Source organism: Amblyomma maculatum, chromosome 1, assembly GCF_055883805.1.
Source record: "Amblyomma maculatum isolate TAMU_Amacu chromosome 1, ASM5588380v1, whole genome shotgun sequence".
Lineage (NCBI taxonomy): Eukaryota > Metazoa > Arthropoda > Arachnida > Ixodida > Ixodidae > Amblyomma > Amblyomma maculatum.
Genome location: NC_139344.1, coordinates 196,663,271 through 196,684,028, shown reverse-complemented (window position 1 = coordinate 196,684,028; position 20,758 = coordinate 196,663,271). Strand labels below are relative to the sequence as shown.

At 48.6% G+C, this 20,758-nt stretch overlaps 1 protein-coding gene and 1 pseudogene across 1 annotated transcript in view; one reads left to right on the top strand and one right to left on the bottom strand.

Moving 5' to 3' along the window:
• Nucleotides 1–1,408: 1,408 nt before the first annotated feature.
• LOC146205337 (uncharacterized) lies at nucleotides 1,409–2,336 on the top strand (annotated as a pseudogene).
• Nucleotides 2,337–19,715: 17,379 nt separating this feature from the next.
• The window catches only part of Hsc70-5 (Heat shock protein 70 cognate 5), a 39,221-nt gene continuing 38,178 nt past the window's right edge, over nucleotides 19,716–20,758 (bottom strand). The window contains exon 15 of the mRNA XM_084589984.1: nucleotides 19,716–20,304. Coding sequence (XP_084446110.1) covers nucleotides 20,209–20,304 — 96 coding nt within the window. The 3' untranslated portion in view covers nucleotides 19,716–20,208. The remainder of the gene's footprint in view (nucleotides 20,305–20,758) is intronic.

The following is a 20,758-nucleotide window of genomic DNA, read 5'->3' as shown; positions in this document are numbered from 1 at the left end:
TAACGTTGAGCTGGATCAACCGTTCCAGCTCAACGACTTGAGGGCGGCCCTGGCGAAAATGAAACGTGGCACTGCTCCGAGTCGTGGCAAAATTACAGTCAAATTGTTAGCCAACCTCCCCGACCCGGCATACGTATCTTTATTGGAATACATTAACTCAATATGGCTTGGGGAAGTGCCACTCCCCATCGTATGGAGGACTGCCCTGGTCACCTTCATTCCTAAAGCTGGCAAGGCCATCAACACGGACAACCTTCGTCCCATCTCTCTGACTTCCCGTGTGGGCAAACTAATAGAGACGATGGTACACGACAGGTTGTCTGAGTTCATGGAATCCCAACGCATTTTCGCGGACACCATGTTCGGGTTTCGCCCACACAGATCTGCACAGGATGTCTTGCTACATCCCAATCGGGCTGTCCTCGACCCCGTCGAATACCCCCATAATGACAAGATTGTATTCGCCTTGGATTTGAAGGGAACATTCGAAAACGTTACCCACGAAATCATTCTCACCCACCTCGCTCAAACTAACTGCGGTAAAAACGCCTTTCAATACATTAGGCAATTTTTTACCGACAGACAATCTTACATTCGAATCCCGGATGAGGAACATGGACCTTTTCATCTAGGAACCAGGGGTACACCTCAGGGTGCGATGCTCTCTCCCCTGTTATTCAATCTGGCTATAATGTACCTGCCGGCCCAGCTGGGCGCTGTCGCCGGTGTGCAGCATGCGCTGTACGCCGATGACATCCCCCTGTGGGCCACGCAGGGCTCCCTCGGAGACATTGAGGCCAACCTGCAGCAGGCGGCGACCATAGTGAACCGTTATGCTCGTCGCTGCGGCCTCCAATGCTCCCCCCAAAAGTCTGAATTTGTGCACATACGCCCATCACCAAAGTGCACAGCCAAAATTGCGTTGTCTCTTGAGACAGGTCTAATCCCTGAACATGTCAAAGTCCGAGTACTGGGGTTCTTCATACATCAACACAAACGGTCAGAAACGACATTGGTGAAACTGCGTGAGGTGGGGAACCAGGTGGGCCGCATGGTCCGTCGGGTTTCTAATAAGCGCGGGGGGATTACGCTGCAAGGACGCCTTGCAGCAGGCGCATGCATTTGTAACCAGTCGAATTTTATATTCGACTCCGTACCTCCACCTGCGGAAGCAAGACGAGGATGCACTCGAAGTCCCCCCCTCCCCCCCCCCCATCCTCCGCAAAATTATTAAACGGTCCTTAGACCTCCCCGTGAACACCTCCAACCAGCGTCTCCTGGGTCTGGGCATGGTGAACACGTTTCAGGATCTCCGGGAAGCCCACTTGACAAACCAATATACACGTCTCTGAAGACATCGTCGGGTCGCCGCCTACTTGCCCGACTACATACACAACACATCACTCTCATGGAAGAGCGCGTACGCATTCCATACCAGTGGAGATGCGCCCTCCACGTGCGCCCTCTTCCCGCAAACGTGACCCATGAGGACCATAATGGCCGGCGCCTGGCGCGGGCGGTAGCCCTGGCTCGTCACTATGGATCGAAGCCCGGCGTATTCTACGTGGATGCCTGCGGTCCCCACCATGGGGGATAGTATACGGCTGCAGTCGTCCACCAATCCGAACTAATGAACGGACTTACTTTTCGAGCCCGTAACATACCACATGCGGAGGAGGTCGCCAATGCATTAGCTACAGCTCATCCCACTTCCAAAACAATTATTTCCAACTCGCGGGGGGCCTGTCGGAATGTCGAGCTGGGCTGGGTGCCGTACCTATATCCTATCACCTTCTCCAAAACAGCGTCTACACCGGGAACCCTGCTCACCGGAATATCATTTGGGCTCCTGCTCACATGGGCCTTGAGGGAAGTGAGGCAGCTGACGCCGCCGCCCGCGCGCTCTCTCACCGGGCATTCCCCTCCGACCCCGATGATCAGGAACTCGATTCACTCCAGCTCATTCTTTCAAAGATATTGTTTTACTATATCAATCTGGCCACGGCATTTATCCCCGCCCGTGTAAAGGCCTCTCAAAGGCGGAGGAGCGGCTTCTGCTCCGCCTTTATACAAATACTTTGCTGTGCCCGGCAGCTCTCAAACACTTCGACCACTTTTTCTCGGGCAGCTGTCCGCACTGTGCGGAGACGTCTTCGGGCATTTACCATATGGTGTGAGCCTGTCCCTCGAACCCTGCTATCCCCCCTCATCCCAACCCCACACGGGAGGACTGCGAAGCGACCCTGCTCGGATGCTCTGACCTAGCTCTACAGGCCCAAAAGGCCTTGGTTGAGCGCACCCGGGCAGCGCCCGACGACACTGGAGTTCCGTACTAAGGACCCCACCTAGTGCTTTTGAGGACTGGCCTCTTAATGGCTGGTCCAATCATACCTCCCTGTAAATGCTCTTTTGAGCCAATAAATGTCTTTCACCGCCACCACCCCCGCCGACCGACCGCGCGCTCAGTAAAGTGGTGGCGTAAAGGCACGTGACAGCAGTCTGGGACCACCCATGTGCAAGATGCTGTGAGATTTGTGTCGGCCCTCCCATCGAGCCCCCTATTTTTCACTACAGCAAGCCTGCATGTTGCACCGGCGGCCGCTAAATACGTTGCCCTGACCGCGAAAGCACATAGCCACAACAGCGACACAGCGTGTGAAATATCAGCTAGCTTCAGGACGAACAACTTGCTTCATTCTGTGACTTCGGTCCTGTATTTCTATGTGCTTGCGTGCGTGCTTGTGTGTGTGTGTGTGTGTGTGTGTGTGTGTGTGTGTGTGTGTGTGTGTGTGTGTGTGTGTGTGTGTGTGTGTGTGTGTGTGTGTGTGTGTGTGTGTGTGTGTGTGTGTGTGTGTGTGTGTGTGTGTGTGTGTGTGTGTGTGTGTGTGTGTGTGTGTGTGTGTGTGTGTGTGTGTGTGTGTGTGTGTGTGTGTGTGTGTGTGTGTGTGTGTGTGTGTGTGTGTGTGTGTGTGTGTGTGTGTGTGTGTGTGTGTGTGTGTGTGTGTGTGTGTGTGTGTGTGTGTGTGTGTGTGTGTGTGTGTGTGTGTGTGTGTGTGTGTGTGTGTGTGTGTGTGTGTGTGTGTGTGTGTGTGTGTGTGTGTGTGTGTGTGTGTGTGTGTGTGTGTGTGTGTGTGTGTGTGTGTGTGTGTGTGTGTGTGTGTGTGTGTGTGTGTGTGTGTGTGTGTGTGTGTGTGTGTGTGTGTGTGTGTGTGTGTGTGTGTGTGTGTGTGTGTGTGTGTGTGTGTGTGTGTGTGTGTGTGTGTGTGTGTGTGTGTGTGTGTGTGTGTGTGTGTGTGTGTGTGTGTGTGTGTGTGTGTGTGTGTGTGTGTGTGTGTGTGTGTGTGTGTGTGTGTGTGTGTGTGTGTGTGTGTGTGTGTGTGTGTGTGTGTGTGTGTGTGTGTGTGCTTGCGTGCGTGCGTGCGTGCGTGCGTGCGTGCGTGCCTGCGTGTGTCATTCACTGCAACCGCCCGATATAAAGAGAATAGCTACATCACCATTGTCAACACCCGATACATATATAGGGCGACACAAATCTCACAGCATCCTCCACTGGGACGGTCCCTCACTGCTGTCATGTGCCTCTACTCCACCACTTTACCGAGCGCGCGGTCAGTCGGCGGCGGCGTCACAGCTGAATGCGAATGTCTGCTTCTAGGCTGCGCGCTGTCGAACAACCTTTCTGTATTCATTCGTTGTTGTTTTTGTTTTTTTGCGCTAGTTTTGACAGAGTACAAAGACGTCTTGTGGATCTTCGTTACATATAATCATACATAGTTATGGCTCAGGACCAGCTTTGCTATATTTTTTTTTCTAAGAAAGCATTTACCTAGAGATACTTCGAGTGCAATTTGTTTAAAATGTACCCATAATACCAGGTTGATTGACCGGAACATTAGCAGAGAAACATAACCCGAGTTCAATTTTGAATATGCCTGCTCCTTATACACCCCTGTTTGATCCATCAATCGATTTTCAAATTATTTATCTCTCTGCTATTGTGATACAAACATATGCAAGTACAGACATGTGTATGGTTTGGTTTGTGGTGCTTAATGCCCCAAAGCAACTCAGGCTATGAGAGACACCGTAGTGGAGGGGTGCGTACATTTTGGCCACATGGGATTCTTTAACGTGCACTGACATGGCTCAGAACATGGGCGCTTTGCTTTTCGCTTCCATCGAAAAGCGGCCGCCGAGGCCGGGATTCGATCCCGCATCCTCGGGCACATTAGTAGAGCGCCCTAACCACTGCCCCACCCCGGTAGGGCTGATGTGGGCATGGTTCCTTTGAATGTTAAGCACTATTGAGAATGGCTTGTTAAGAACTGCGTTTTGAAACATGCAAAAAGATGACCTCAATATTATTTTTATATCTGGGGTATGGAGACAAAAGTACGCAACTATTCAAAAACGTGTTTGCAAACAAATACATACTCAAGCAGCAAAAATAATCTAGCAAAGCATATAAGAGCAAAAAAAAAAAAACAATCTGCAAATTGTCCTTAATCCATGCAACGAAAGTTTACAATCGCCCAAACTGAACTCATTTGTTCATTGGGAATCTTTTTGAAAGCTAGAACAGTGTGCAACCACACACACACACACACAAAAATGCGATAATTATGAATAAAATCAAACTGAACTAGTTTGTTTTCTAGAATAGTCATAACTAATTAATCTGGGGGCGTCTTCGCTTTGGTAAGGGTTTGAATCAGGAGCACCCTTTTGTTGGTGAGCCCCTTAAAGCGTGCCCGGAACTTTTGGGCACGGCTGCCACTATCTTCTGGAAAGTAGCCTGAACTAAATCTTTATTTTCAAGCAGCATTTCAACTGGATGGCAGTGAAAAATAAGAGAATTGAACATCTTCAGCGCTTCTATATTTCTCTGCAGTACTGCAGCCATGGAACTAGTATAGAAGGCGCCGGTTCAAACACTGGGTCCTCGGGACGTTCGACAGTGTTCATCTCAGCAGTACTCCTCTCATTAAGGATTTTATCTAATTGTGTACAGTAGCAGGGAATCCCATCTGAAGCGACGGTCGAGATAAATAAAATAACAGCGCTTGTCCAGCTTGAGCAATGTTTCACGCGGAATAGGCGATTGTCCTAATTATCCGGAAGCCTAATATTATATCTGTATACTATAAAATAAGTTTTGCTTTTGACCCTTTAAGCTGCTGATCTCAAAAATTGAAGGAATACTCTTACATTTCGGTAATGCTTTTCGTGAAGTTCTGTACAGCGTACTTCACATTTGCAGCGGCCAGTGATCTTTCAAAAAGCTTTAGATATCGTCTATACGGTTTGTCTGTACTACCTTCTCTAATAGCCGCCTTCTAGATGCGAGTTTGAAGGTACTTTTGGAAAATCAGTTGCTGTTGATCAGGCGAGTCACTCATTGTTCGATCGGTCACCGAGGCCACACACACCACGATTACGGCCGCTCGATGGAAGCGCACTAGGTGCGGCCTGCTACTTCGCCCGAAACCGGCGGGATGCGCCTACTTCCCGTCGCCGCCGCCGCGGCGCCACCGTTCGGGGACAGCCGCGCGCGGAGAGCTGCGCCTGGCTGCGCTTTCAGGGAGGCGTCGGCGTGGTAGAAGCCTTTTATTTTAAGGATATAAGAGCTCCGCTTCAGACAATTAGGCAACACGAATTAGTATATACTGTCATGTCTAGTGTGACCATGTCGGCATTTAGCGCTTGCTCGGCAACGATGTATACTGGAGTGTACCCCGAAAAACTTAATGTGACGGTGGGTCAAGGCCACTCGATTGGAGAGCTCGCATTACCGTGATGTTGCATTCGGATCAAGTTGTTTGTCACACGAAAATGTCAACCGGCTGTGAACAATTCGAAGTTGTTCAGCTGCCATGGTAGCCTAATGCATAACCACTTAACTATGTCGCGAATTCCGTGGGTCATTTTCATACCATTTACTCATTCCTGCATACAGCTTTTATACACAAATTTATGTAAACCTGTTCTAAGCTGACAGCGCTATCGAATAAAAATATGTTTTCCTACTGTGAGCAACCTCTGTGAAAATACGACATGTAACTAACCTTTCTATCTCATTCTGACAAATGTTACGTTGGAAATATGAAGATGTTTGTTAGGTTAAATCTACATGATAACCTGGAATCTTCGACTCAGTTGGAGCCCTTAATCTTTTTACGCCAGAAGGCTATCCATCATGGCTTCTCGCATTTTGCATCACCGAACTAAGCGCGCTTCATAAAGCCGGTCTGCCTCAAGGTGCTACGTATATGCGCCGAAAGTTTGTATTACCATTTTTATTGGCAGCTCGCATACCCGTAAAATTTCTGCAGGTTTGTAATTTTCAATGGAAGAACGCGCATCGAGTGTTCCTGTTGTGAAACTCTTAGCTGCGATCACAAGAATGTTCACGCTTCAGAGCGCAACTGCAGCCGAGATTCAGCGAGCAGCCGAGTACGTTTATTAAGTGGTCGCACAAAAAAGGAAGAAAATTACCAATCGCAGATGGAAAACCTTTCATGAGAGAGGTTTATGCTATAGCCATAAATGTCGTTCCACTGTTGAGTTGACATTTCCAGCCCAGCTCGCAGTCAGTGGGTGCCGCAACTTAACCATATCTTGCATAGCGCCTCAGCATGGGCACGATCATTGTTTTCATAGATTAGCTACAGGTACTGTGTACAGTGAGAAAAAAATGATGAAATCAAAAGTTTACACAGCTTGCTACTTCGCCGGACCTTTTAAGACTTCATCCTCCTGTTAATGAAGGTACTCGTAAGCTGACAAAGCTTGATTACTTTCTTTGCGGGGTACATCAAGCCTCCATTGTCTTTGGTTTTCATCAACCTGTAACTGGTTCAGTTGACATATTTCCTGCAACAGGCTTTTGCATGACTGACATGTCGCCTCAAAACCATCACCAAATATCGCATAAATTAAGCAACAACCTGGTAGTGATAAACAAAACTTGGGGTTCTTAAATCTCCTTGCAGAGCCTCGTTAGAGTACCCGCTCTTTGCTACCTGCTTATTCACCGTCTCCCGTAATTGCTGCCTCTGTCGCATATATCATTAGAATGCAGCCTTAAGCCACCGCATTATATGAAATAGCACCCTACACATAGCTATATAAAGCCCCTTTTTACTGAAGCCGTACGAACATGCCCTATAAGAGTATAGTGTGCCTGACTTGGGATCTAAGGGTCCCACTTTCAATAATTCCGATTTCACCCTTACATCATATTGACTCTCTCTGATTTGGCAACCACATTGAACATGTCGTGTTCTCAATGCGCCAAAGGTGTCTGGCCATATCACCAACGAACGTGCCTCTTACCAGAGAGGTATTTTTCGAACTTTACGCCGACAGAGCGGGCGCCGGATTTTCTGTGGAACGGGGCTTTTCAGTTTATCGCATCGGCTCAAACAGTCTCAAGAGTATAAACAAATGTTGTATGCGCAGACTACTTTGCCTGCAAGGCCACTCAGCCTAGCGCGGCAAAATATAGAACAAATTCTATGCTTATATAAAAAAAAAAACGCTTCGTACCGTTTTCTGATATGTCCTCGCAGCATAACCTACGAGAAAAGCTTCTGGTGCTACCTCATCATGTTCATCTGCTTCACAACACATTGGTAAGAATCTTAGTTCACTGGCCAGCTTTATGGCAACTAAATAAGTTAACAACGTGACGGGTACACAGGAAAAGAGGACGACACAACTAGCGCGGTTGTGCCGCCTCTTCTCCTATGTTCCCGTCACGTTGTTTGTACTGTTAACCTATAATTTATCACCAACAAGTCCAATCTGCTGTCCCTTGTAGCAAATTCAATGGCAGCTCTTAAGCGGAGGACGGCGAAAGCCTACCCTTGTCTTATCATTTGCCTCTCATCGTTTGCCACAGTTCATTTCAAGTCGTCGTTTGATATATTGGTCGTTTCCCAGTCATGATGCGTCTGCCTGCGTAGTCATTGTAGCCCTTACCACTCATAACTGAGAAGGTTACTCATTTAGAATCAGCAGTGGTCATTAAAGGTCATCCTTTCACATATTGGTAATTTCATAGTCATTAGCAGTAATGATGAGTCATGCCTAGCTATTATAGTCATCACCACACATCGCTAAGCACTTGTACTCATTTCTAATCAATTGTGGTCATTACATGCCATAGTTTGATATACTGGTCATTACAAATCATTTTAGTCATTATTACCCATTATTAGTCATTAGCATTAGTCATTACCTCTATCAATGTCTATTTATAACTTTTATTGATTACCTATCACCATCAATAATTTTCATTCTTAATCTCCCTCTTTGCACGTCCGCTTTTGCGACAGACACACCAGTGCACAGATGCGATGCACAGATTACAGCCACAGCTTCTGCGCACAAATTTTCGCTCCATGAGCCTAGAATGGCTTTAGCCTTAAAAAACAAACGCATCCCGTCTAAACGTTAACGTGTTTGCACACGCGCACACAAAAAAAGTTTGCGTTTACACGCAGACACGAGGCGAACGCGTCCAGAAAAGAAGCAAACCGCGCGCTCAGAGCCGGCGACCCCGGCGGCGACGTGTCCCCGAACGGTGGCGCCCTCAGCAGAAATAGCGGGCGCAACTGTAAACTCCCCAAGGACGCGTTTGCCCATTGACGGCGGCGCGACGCAACAGGCCGCACCCAGTGCGCTTCCATCGAGCGGCCGTGCCACGACGAACAAGATGCGACGCGAGAAAGTCAGAGTGTGTCGGTGAACGCACGCTTTCAAAATGAACACAGAGTACGAGCGCCGGCTACGTGCTCTAGGATGTTGGAACCACGGTGGTCCTCAAATTTTCTTCCTTTTTTTTTTAGAGAGAAGAACGGAAGAGCGATGGAGGAGTACAGCTTTTTTCCGCGCATCTTTGAGAACCGCTGAACGGGGTGTCTGCTCTTTTGTGAAATGGCACGGTGCAGCTTGTGGACCCCTAAGACGCTTTTAGAGCAGTGGGAACGTTTGTGTAGCATGGACATCACTTCCTATCGCGGCGCCTCGAACCGGCGTTGCGTGCTGTGGCATAGTTCAGATCATCGAACCAAAGTTCAGGTCCTTGAACCAAACTAAAGGAAGCGCTTCTCAACACGCGCTCCGCAACGGTGCAGCGGAGGCGAGTGACTAAGTGCCCGAGGCGACCGGTGCTCAAAAGCTCCAGCGACCACTTGAAGTCCAGGAACAACTGGTGGCTTTCTTTTATTGCATTTCCTTTTATGCACCAACAAATAGGTGCGCAAAATAGGTATCGAATATTTATATAATAAGTTGGCTAGTTAGGTATAATTCAGCCCCATTTAATAAGTATACATATGCACCTACTACACATCGAGGCGCACACAGTGATACATGTTCGATGCAGAAAATTTTCTCTTATGAATAATATTTTAGGAGTGAAATATTGCGAGAAGGGAATCATCATAGATTTTCACAGAACGTTTAAGAACCGGTGTTTACTCGTCCTTCCCAAATTATTGCAGAAAACAAGAAGGAACAAAAGTTTGTTTTGTGTAATTACGGGATTTTCAGTTATTGGTGTGAACGACACTTTTAAGCAATTCTCATAAACCTGTCCGTTCGCAATACATGGAAACAATATCAGGCACCAAAAATGAGACGCAAAAGCAATCGACATACATGTAAAAAAAACGTAAAAGGAGAGAGTACATTCTTCACTCTCTCAAATGTTGAGAAAGTGCAAGGAACCAAATTGAAATTGAACGGAACGATCAAGCGAACAATAACAGTTTCCAAACTACTGAACGCCACGGTGCCGCCACGATTGAATTTGTTGCGCTCACAGCGCACCAAGACGGGACGAATGACGAAGTTCACATAAACAAAACAAACCGACTTGGTGCACTGCGAGTGAAAGGAATACCTAATAACCCGCCGAAATTTCTGCTTTACTCATGGCTACTTTTTGTTTCGTATAAACTATATAACGTTGATATTGATACGTGGCAAGGTGAGTGCACGAACGTTAGTCCAGGATGACACAGCACATAAAGCACAGAGGCACAGCAGCGTCAACCTTCTAGCACTAAACGTTGATACCACTTTGTTGTCTTCTGTGTCACTGTTGCTGATCGTTGTCTTCTTTAACGTCCCGCGATGAATGGCGTATATGTCACATTACCCCCCCCCCCCCTACGAAAAGCACAGTCCCGGTGCGCACTAGGACGAACTACTGCAGGGGTAGTACGGCTTCATTCTGGCGACATGAACAATCTCGGTGCGTGGCATAGAGGACTGTCGCGGCGGATGTACAGGGGCGACCTCGTATGTCACAGGAGAGTGACTGGCCGTAAAACACGGTAGGGTCCTGCGTAGCGTGGCAAGAGCTTCTCACACAGCCCAACTTTACGAGCGGGAGTCCAGAGCAAGACGAGAGAGCCAGGAGAGTAGTGGACATCCCGGTAGCGAGAATCATGGCGCCGTTTTTGAGAATTTTAGGAGGAGGCCAGTCGGCGGCGAGCAAAAACACGGGCGGCGTCAGCTCGGGAGATGGCGTCACGAACGTAGCAACTGGTGTTAGCGGTGGGAGGCAGTACGCTGTCAAAAGGAAGGGGAGGGTTGCGGCCGTATAGAAGATAAAACGGTGAGTAGCCCAATGTGTCGTGACGAGAGGAATTGTACGCGAACGTTACAAACGGCAAAGTAATATCCCAGTCACGGTGATCATCCGAGACATACATTGACAGCATATGTCCGTGAGCGTGCGGTTGAGGCGTTCGGTGAGGCCGTTCGTTTGTGGGTGGTAAGCGGTGGTAAAATAGTGCTTAATGGAGCAGTACCGAAGAATTTCGTCGACTACTCGAGCAAGAAAGCAACGGCCACGGTCAGTGAGCAGCTGGCGTGGAACACCATAGAGCAGGATGACGTCGTGGAGAAGAAACGCAGCCACGTCAGTTGCACAGCTGGTGGGTATCGCTCGGATGACAGCGTAGCGCGTAGTATAATCCGTGGCCACCGCAATCCATTTATTACCCGACGCAGAAAGTGGGAAAGGCCCGAGGAGGTCAAGGTCAACTCGGGAAAACGGGTCTACTGGGATGTCGATCGGCTGCAGGGATCCAGCAGGCATAACCGAGGGCTTCTTCCGTCGCTGACACCGGTCACAAGAATCTACGTAACGATGAACAGAGCGATAGAGGCCTGGCCAAAAGAAGCGGCGGCGGACGCTATACGAGATACGCCAAGATGACCCGTTGTGGGTGCGTCGTGCAGCTGTTGAAGAAAGGTGGTACGCAGGTGTTCGGGGACTACGAGCAGAAGCTCGGCGCCATCTGGTCGCATATTCCGTCGGTATAAGGTGCCGTTGTGGAGCACAAACAGAGCAGGGTAGCATCAAGGTGATCAGTGCTGAGGCGATTGATAATGCTGTAAAGCTTGGGATCTAAGCGCTGCTCATGGCGAATGTTTGAAGGTCAGAGATGGCCAACACATACGTGTCATCGTCGCACTCGCTCGCAGGTGGCGGATCTACCGGGTTGCGGGACAGGCAATCGGCGTCAGCGTGCAGCCGGCCAGACTTGTGGACAACAGAAAAAGTGTATTCCTGAAGGCGGAGGGCCAAACGGCCCAGTCGTTCAGTAGGGTCCTTCAGCGTAGAAAGCCAGCATAAGGCATGGTGGTCGGTGATGACGGAGAACGGGCGGCCAAACAAGTAAGGGCGAAACTTTGTAATGGCCCACACGAGGGCTAAGCACCCACGTTCTGTGATCGAGTAATTTCGTTCAGCCGCAGAAAGGAGGCGACTGGCATAAGCAATGACGCGAGAGCGACCCATCTGCTGTTGGGCGAGTATGGCACCAATACCGTGACCACTGGCGTCGGTGCGTACCTCCGTTGGTGCCGAAGGATTGAAGTGTACCAGGACGGGCGGGTTGGTGAGGACTGCAATGAGCGCAGAAAAGGCTTGGGATTGTTCTTGGTCCAAGCAAAATGGAGCGTCGTTCTTCAAAAGATTGGTGGGTGGACGAGCCGTCTCCGCAAAGTTGGGTACAAACCGCCGAAAATAGGAGCAAAGCCCAAGAAAACTACGCACGTCACTGGTACAACGGGGTGTAGGAAATGCACTTACAGCACGTATTTTGTCTGGATCGGGTTGAACGCCACGGGCGTCGACCACGTGACCGAGCACCTTGAGTTCACGTCGGCCGAAGCTACATTTCTTCAAGTTCAGCTGAAGGCCAGCTCTTCGGAAGACGCCAAGAATGGCAACAAGGCGATGGAGATGGCTCTCGAATGTAGAAGAAAATACAATTACGTCAACGATAGCACAAGCACGTCGTCCATTTCAAGCCGCGCAGGAGAGAATCCATCATGGCTCGAATGTTGCGGGCGCATTACACAAGCCGAAAGGCATCACCTTGAATTGATACAGGCCGTCGGGATTGACGAAGGCGGTCTTCTCTCGGTCTCGTTCGTTGACTGCGATCTGCCAATAACCGGAACGAAGATCAAAGGAAGAGAAATAACTGGCACCGTGCAAGCAGTCGAGGGCATCATCTATCCTGGGGAGTAAACGTCTTTCTTTGTGATTTTGTTGAGGTGTCGGTAATCAATGCAGAATCTCCAGGTATTGTCCTTTTTAACAAGCATGACAGGCGACGCCCAGGGACTGCTCGAAGGCTCTATGTTGTTTTTTGCTAACATCTTGTCCACTTCATCTTCTTTGACGCGTCGTTCAGAAATGGCGACTGACTCGATAAGGTCTTCTGTGAATTGGGCGGGCGTCTCCGGTGTCGATCCAATGTGTAACGAAGGACGTTTGTCCTAAGGGGCAGTCACCAAAATCGAAAATATCGCTGTACGAATTCAGAAGACTCGTAAGTGCTGTAGCACGGTCAGGGCGCAAGTTAGGTGCAACCATTCCTGATATGCGGGCCTCCGGAGGTGGAGACTATGCAGGTCGTGTTGACACTTTAGCAGTAGGGTCAGGTAAAAGAGCGGCAACTGTGACGTCAGACAGTGGGGTCAGTTCGGCGAGAGTAATGCCCTCAGGAAGAACGTGCACAAAAAGGCCGAAGTTCAAGGCTGGAATATAAGCGTTGCTATTTTCTACGTGCACGATGTTATGAGGGAGAGCGATTCTATGCTGCAGGGTCACGTCGGTTATGGGGCAAACAACGTAGTCGCCATCAGGAACGGAGGGGAAAGGCGACATGAGCACATACACTGCAGCTTCTGGTGGCAGACGAGTAAATGTAGAGGAGCGGAGACGGAGCGTTGAAGTATCAGAGGCCTGTTTGTCAGGACAGAGTGGCAGGTCCAGATGAAGTAGTCCAGAAGAACAGTCAATGAGCGCGGAATATGCAGTTAAAAAGTCGAGTCCTAATATAACGTCGTGAGGGCAACTGGTGAGGACTGTATATAGCACAGGGATATGGCGGTCGGCAATGGTAATTCTCGCAGTACACATACCAATCACAGCAGCTGTGTTGCCATCAGCAACGAACGGTAGATGAGGAAGCGGGTGTGAGGACTTTGTTGGGGCGTTTACGGAGCGAGGAACTGAGGACGGAAATGTGGGCGCCAGTGTCAATAAGGGCAGAAACTAAGACTCCGTCCACAAAAATGTCAATGAGGTTACGTCTGGGTGCGAGGGTCAGTTCCGAGTTGTCCGGGTCGGTAATGCAGCGTCACTCCCGGGCGCTGCACTCGCTAGTTTCCCGAGTGGGCGCCGGCGTATGATGGGGAGGAGTTGCGACAAGGCAGCGGTGAACGAGATCGACGAGACCGTGGAGATTGAGATCGGCTGGAGTGACGGACACTTGAGACGGCTTCGGTGTGAGGTTCATCTGGGTGAGGAGGGAAGTGTCCAGGTCCATCATATGCGGGGCGGAGCTGTTCAGGTTAGGCAGGGAAGCGTCGAGGTCTGTAGTAGTACCGACGGTCAGCGTTGTAATAAGAATGAGGGGCCGGGAAGATGCGACTGCGGCAATAACGTGAAGTGTGATTGGCTCGACAGCAAATAAAACAAATTGGCCTGTCATCTGAGGTGCGCCACTCTGCAGGATTGCGACTAACGTAGCGACGTGGGGGAGCTTGACTAGTGGTTGTAGCAACCACTACAGGAACAGGATGCGATGGTGACGACGACGGTACGGGGTTGGAGGAAAGACCGACGTTGGCAAGTTCCTGGCGGACAAGAGCCTGTATCATGGCCACGGTGTCGGGCACTGGAGATGGGAGTGGTGCAGGAGCTAAGGCCTCGAGTTCTTGCCTGACGAGTCATTGTTGTGGACTGAGAAGGCTGTTGCAGAGGAGCCAGATCATCGCAGGATGATGTAGCTGCCGTGTTCGGAAGGCGCTGAAAGCGATGTACCAGGCGTCGTTGTTTAGCCTGCTCGAATCTTCGGCAAACTTGAAGCACCGAATCGACAGTAGAGCAGTCCGTGCAGAACAGGATGTGGAACGCATCATCCGCGATACCCTTGAGGATATGCCTTACCTTGTCAATTTCCGGCATGGAGCTGTTCACTTTCCATCGTGGGAAGGCTTTTCAATTCATTAACATTGCAGTGAGTGCATAGTGCTAGACAAAAAAGGCAGTGTTTAAGGCCGACGTTTCAGGCAGTCTCTAGTGATCCCTCGCTGCCCGCTGTCGCGCGAATGTTCTTGCACAGCCACCACACCATATAGGGAGCTTGTATGAAGCGATGCATACTGATTAATTTGCCACGATGTTGTCGCTGGTAGCAGACAACGCAGCATGGCACTACCACACAGCCACGTCTACATGGTCGCGTAGTGCGAGCAGACGATGCTGGAGCGATCGGATAGGCCTACTGCGGGTTCTTCGCGATTCCGAAAACACGTCTGCACGAGGGCGAGAAGGCAAGGGATTCCTGTAGCGACGCCGACGCGAATGGTTCGCACGGGCCAACACATGTGAGATCGACGGCAATCCGGGCAAGTATCAAACTACTTGCCAGAACTAGAAATAATGAATGTCGCCTATCTCGACGGGCGGCCAGGTCCAGACGCATAGTGCAGTCATTCGTTCTCGCGTAGGTTGAACAGGTCCGCGTCGCACTGACATTTCTTCATAGCGCACCCGATTTTTCTGGCACAGCGTCGGCGCGTACGTTTAAGAATCTGCCGGCAATTGCACGCACGTAAGGACAGCGCACGAAAAGCCGCATTTACTCGGTGGACCGTCGAAAACGACTTGCTCAAATATTCAGCCACGGCCGGTCTCGAGGGAGAGAGCGCGCACTCTCCCCCGAGACCGGCCGTGATTCAGCCTGGCTAGCTGCGCTGCCCGCCGTCTGCTGCCAGCGACATCATCATGACATATTACCCAGCATGCATCGCGTCATGCAAGCTCTCAGGTTGTACGGTTGTACTTACGAATGGCAGGCCGCAATAGCTGCGCTTGTCAACAATAGGCAACCTGCAGTGGCCAGGCGGCGCTAGTGGAGCGCAGCGTTCAGCGCCGCCAACGGCGGCGCCGAGTAATCTGAGTAGGCCGGCGCGGTCGGGTTGCGTTCGCGTTGTACGGCTGGAAGCATCTCGGCTCTCATTTTCTGCGGTTTTAAGGCAATCGAATGTCTTCAGAGCTACTTCCGAAAACTATAATACTGACGAAAGGACACCGCCTGTTCGAGAATGGTCACGTTTAAAACGTAAACTGTGTCGACGTCACCGCGAAGTGCGCGCCGCTCGCGACGGAACACCCGCGCGCACAGCTTTGAATTTCGCGTGTGTAGACTGATTTTTTTTAACGAACTTTATTCCCTCAGGGCATCGGTCGGATATGTGATGATGAATTAAGAAATAATTAAATGAATGAAAAATGTAGTAAACGTAGCTTTTCATTTACCTATTGCGTTCACACCTCATGCCCAAACATTGAAAGTGCAGAGAGAACCTGAGAGGAGATTGATCGCCGTTTCTTTTTTTGTTCTTGCTGTTTGATTACAGCAGCATAATAATTTCCTCGCGGTTTTGCTTTACAGTTTAATACCATGACGAACACTTTTGTTCGTGGTGCACCTTTCGACAGTGCCGCGGAAGTTACAGGAGGCATGGTGCGGTACATACCCGCTACGGATGTCGTGGCGATTGCAAGCACTGTGCGGTTGTAACGTGCGTCATCACCGAAAACTGTGCGTGCCGGGGGCGGGGATTAGGGGGCCTCCTACACCGTTGAAAAAATAAAGCTCTTAACAACTGGCATGCATTTGTACCTCCGCACCTCAATCTTGGGGAAAGCCGGCGGGTAATGCTGGCACTCAACGGCAAAGCTTTCGTAAAGGAGGTCGTTAAGAGTTAGAAGTTTTTACTGTTGCTACTAATGATGAAATAGTCTATCGTCTGGGACAAGAGACTCTTGAGTAGCTTGAGCAGTCGGTGAAAGAAATATTTGGCGCGGAACGATAGAACGAAGTTCCTTCCTCAGCATACACAGTATCACGGGGCTCTACACTCCGCCACTTCGACTTTTTCAGCACCTTAAGAAATAATTTACAGATAAATATGCTTATTGAAATCTGTAATTGAAAGTTTTGAAGATATTTTGCCTTTGTGGTTCCGAATAGACACCGCATTAGAAATCCGGTTCACAGATCCACGAACATGTTTTTTTTTTTCGCCTCCGTTGAAATGCGGCTGGAATAAAATGCTGCGGCTGCGCGCCTTTGCTTTTCTGGACGTATGCCACTCGATTTTGCACAGCATATACCAGTACACGCCACATTTTACAGCGCGGAGCACGTACTGAGCAGTGTGCCCCAACCAGCGTGCGACTCCCCGAGTCAGAAGTTTATACCGTTTCCTCCGCTCACGGGCAATCGTCGTATTTTAGCTTCTTGGCGTCTGTACGCCAATGGCCCCATAACAAAACGAATATCAGCTACATTACTCTCTCGCAGCCAATATCTCCTTCTCTCATCATTCTCCCCAGGTTCTCCCAGCAAGCGGTACGCTTAGGTTTCCTTCGTGATTGTGGCAGTCTTTCTCGCCGCCCTTGCGCTTATTTTTATTCTTGTTCATATCCGTAGTAGTCGAAGCATCGCGCGAGACCACTGAAGTCACTAAATGAGTAAATCATACTCACTGGGATAACAAAACGCGAACGCAGAAGGAACACAGCGGCCGCAACTTATACGGCGTCTGCTTCTGCGCCGCCTCAGTATTAGCTCCCGTCGGTTGCCAGGTGGCGCCACATGTCTCAGCAAACTCCATTGCAGGTTGCCTATGGCGCGGATCGGTTATTTCTCTATGAGCAGCTGTGGAGCAACACAACGAGAATTATGAAGCATTTGAATTATGATTTGGAGCAAGTTTCTAACGTCAAATGCCTTTGATAGTTGCACTTTTCTCTGTCTAAATTAGTCGCTAATCTGATTCCTCTTTATGCAAGTTGAATGCCTTTACAACTTCGCACTCATCTGTGGCAAGACAAACAACCAAAGCATATAAAGATATGTAAGACAGGCTCCCCTTAGCAACAACTTGCAACGGACTATTTATTTATTTATTTATGGCGCTGAGTTTGCCACACGGCATAAAAGGTGGTGGTATAGCGTCACAGGAATGTGTGGAGTGCAGCCACGTGCAAGAAGTCACACAAACTGCGTGCATAAATGTTGTTTGTTGTCCACAAGTGGAAATGAGAGTCATTACTTGGTGAAAGTCCAGCTTTTTGTAGAATGGTGTTGCGCATATGCGAAGTTCCTGGGCATGTCCATTTTAGATGCCGTACAGTGGTGTCGCAAGCCGGTTCTTCGCAGTGTGGGCATTTGTCGGTAACTGGAATAGTAGTACTTTGCCACTGGTGTCGAACGGCGGGCGTAAGAGCCACTCCGACCCTCAGCCGTCTCAGATACCTCCTCCACCCTTGTTAGATTGGGGGGAAGGGGGTACGTACACGGGGGAATTAGAGCACGTGTACGCTGCCTGAGGGATGCTGATGATGTCAAATGGGTCAGGAGTGCATCCGGTGGCAAGGAATCATGAATAGGTTGTGACACATCTTCTGCATGAGGAAGCACATCTGCTGTTATGGTATTCAAATTTTTGTTGTCTTGAACCCAGTGAATGGTTATAGTCACTGGGTAACGGTGACAAGCAGCATGTATAGTCTGTGCGACCCTAAGAGTGCCATGGACTTTCTTTAAATGTTTTAAGGCTTCTTTAGAGTGAGTCATTATGTGTACTTGTTTAAACGTAGGGTCAGCAGGTAACGCTTCTATGGCGTTTAAGATAGCTTGCAGTTCGAATGCAAGAGTTGATTTGGCGTCGGTAAGGTAACTTCGATTGGTGTTCAGGTGAGGGTGGGTTGGGCTTATAAAAGCAACTGAACCACCTGTTGGGGTTACGGCTGCATCTGTGTAAATAATACAGTCATCATGTGTTGCGCAAGACGTTATTGGGAATGATGATGAGAGCTGCGACTTCTTGGTGAGTAGAGGACTAGCAACATACAAAATGCTTGCTGGCGCGCTTCATAACTGAACACCTACTAAGACCTAAAGCGTTCGCCTATTTTGACTTGGCAGCCTACCACTCGGATGGGCCCAAGCAGTGCCACTAATTTAGAATTCAGATTAATGGGCACGACATTTGCGCTCTCCATCTTGTGCATATCCTTTTCGATCCTACGTCTATGCTAATAAATTCCCGAGCACTGGTCAATAGTGCCTTCAGGAACGATAGATGACAATCCTTTTCGTCCTTCAGTTTTTATACTTTACTGCCTCCTGCCAATAGCTCTTTTGCTTGAGCAATGCTGGGGCTCATTTTTAAATCTTAGCATAGGCTCTTCTGGCAGGCTAGTTGGTGAAATTTGCTCACCTTCAAAAACGCCCTGTATGGCTTTCCAACACTGTTTAGAAACTTCCTAGTGAGTGACACCTTTGCCCTACCAATTCACGGCGGCGCTTGAAGCATGATTTTGTTTACCGTAGGCCCGACAAGCTTGTCATTGATAAAGGGGCTCGATGATAAGTAGTCTTCACAGCAGAACCATAACTCATGCAGTTTTTGCAGTCTGACAAGTTTCCTAACGGCTCACAGGAGTTCCATTATGCTAGGCTAGAATTGCTTTTGCATAAAAGGCTGCCCTCAATCGAGGGATGCAGTGTCTATTAAGTTAGAACAAGCTCCAGAGCTGCACAGCAAGTGTTCCAGCCAGACAAATATACAGAAAGCTGTACATTTGTGGCCACAAATGTACAGAAAATTTACAGTTGTTGCCACAAGGGAACAGCAAGTTTGCAAGTACCGAGACTAATAGCAACACTTGCAGAACTGTTGGTACTACTGCCAATTCATAGAGTAGAAAACTTCTATTAGTGTGATATGCAGCTATTTTGCAACCTACACAGGTTTGCACACAACCAAAATGGAAACCAGGGGCCACGTTTTGAACCTCTTTTCCTATCTTTTGCTTCTTGGACCTCTGTCACTGATAATGGCTTATCGGTGACCAAAGGTGCAATGGTGAACGATACCAGGAACGAAGGAAAAATAGAACATACGGCCTCAGTCTGCCAAACTTTTGAACAGATGAAGCATACTTATCTTAAAGTGCTGTAGAGGAACCAGCAACACAAGTTTTCAGCACAGTAGGAAAAACAACTGCTCCATAAAGCTGAGCTTGCAAGTGGCAGAAAGCCACTTGCAAGCTTGCAAGTGGCTGGGCAGCATTAAAAATGCCAAAACAAAGAGGATGCAACACTAATGTACAATTTTATTTTAGGTGTTCGAGGGCAGCACTTATATCAATGCCAAAAACCGAAACAGTATGAACTGCACCGGCTAACAGACTGCTGTTGCACTGTTTTACCACAATGTGGCAGAAATATAAACAGTGATCCGATGACCTCACAAGAAGCAAAAAAGAAAATAAAAAAACAGGTGCTCATAACCTCACTGTACAATTGGACAAAAATTGAGCACCCAGGCAAAGGCATTTATTCACATAATAAAAATGCAACGACATAACCTACTTGCTGTTCAAGCACTAAAATAGAGAAAGTCTTCCACAGAGTGCAATGCCCAAGAGCCACTAGCCTATAATACAATCACTGTAACCATGGAGGTGGTCAAGGTACAATGATCCACATGATATGACAAAAAAAATATAATAATAATCTAACACTGATGAGATGTTTTCACACCTTGGTGTCGACACCAAAATATGCACTGAAGTCACAAAAATTTTCAGTTCTTTTCTTCTTTCTTTTCAGCATTCTCCTGGCTACTACTGTCACTGGAACTGGAACCTGACGACTCTGAACTGGCCCTCTCAGAAGCCATCTGCAAAGACATTTGAACATAATGAACATTGACCATAAAAAGCGCACTAAGCATACCAATTTCCCCACGCTCATTGTGCATATGATCGGACTTTACAGATACAACGATGCTGTCAGTATCCACCACTTCCCTATACTGAAGCAACGAAAAACTAGCCCAAAAAGTCTGTCAATCACAATAAAGGCCACCTTACAGGCGATTCCATTTAAATTTCTGCCACATGTCCAACAAGTGCAAGATGAGTTTGAGACTGCAGATATATGACTTCTGTTGTTTCAAACAACTATGATATATTAAGATATCATTTTCCCCCAACTTGCGTTTCTGGGTTCACTGCCCTACTTTAAATTTTACGAATTATGAGCACTGAACCTGCGAAATTACACGGGAGGCACCAAACAGTGTTTCAATGTGTGCCTTGACTTACAACAAAACAAAGAATAAAAATCTACAG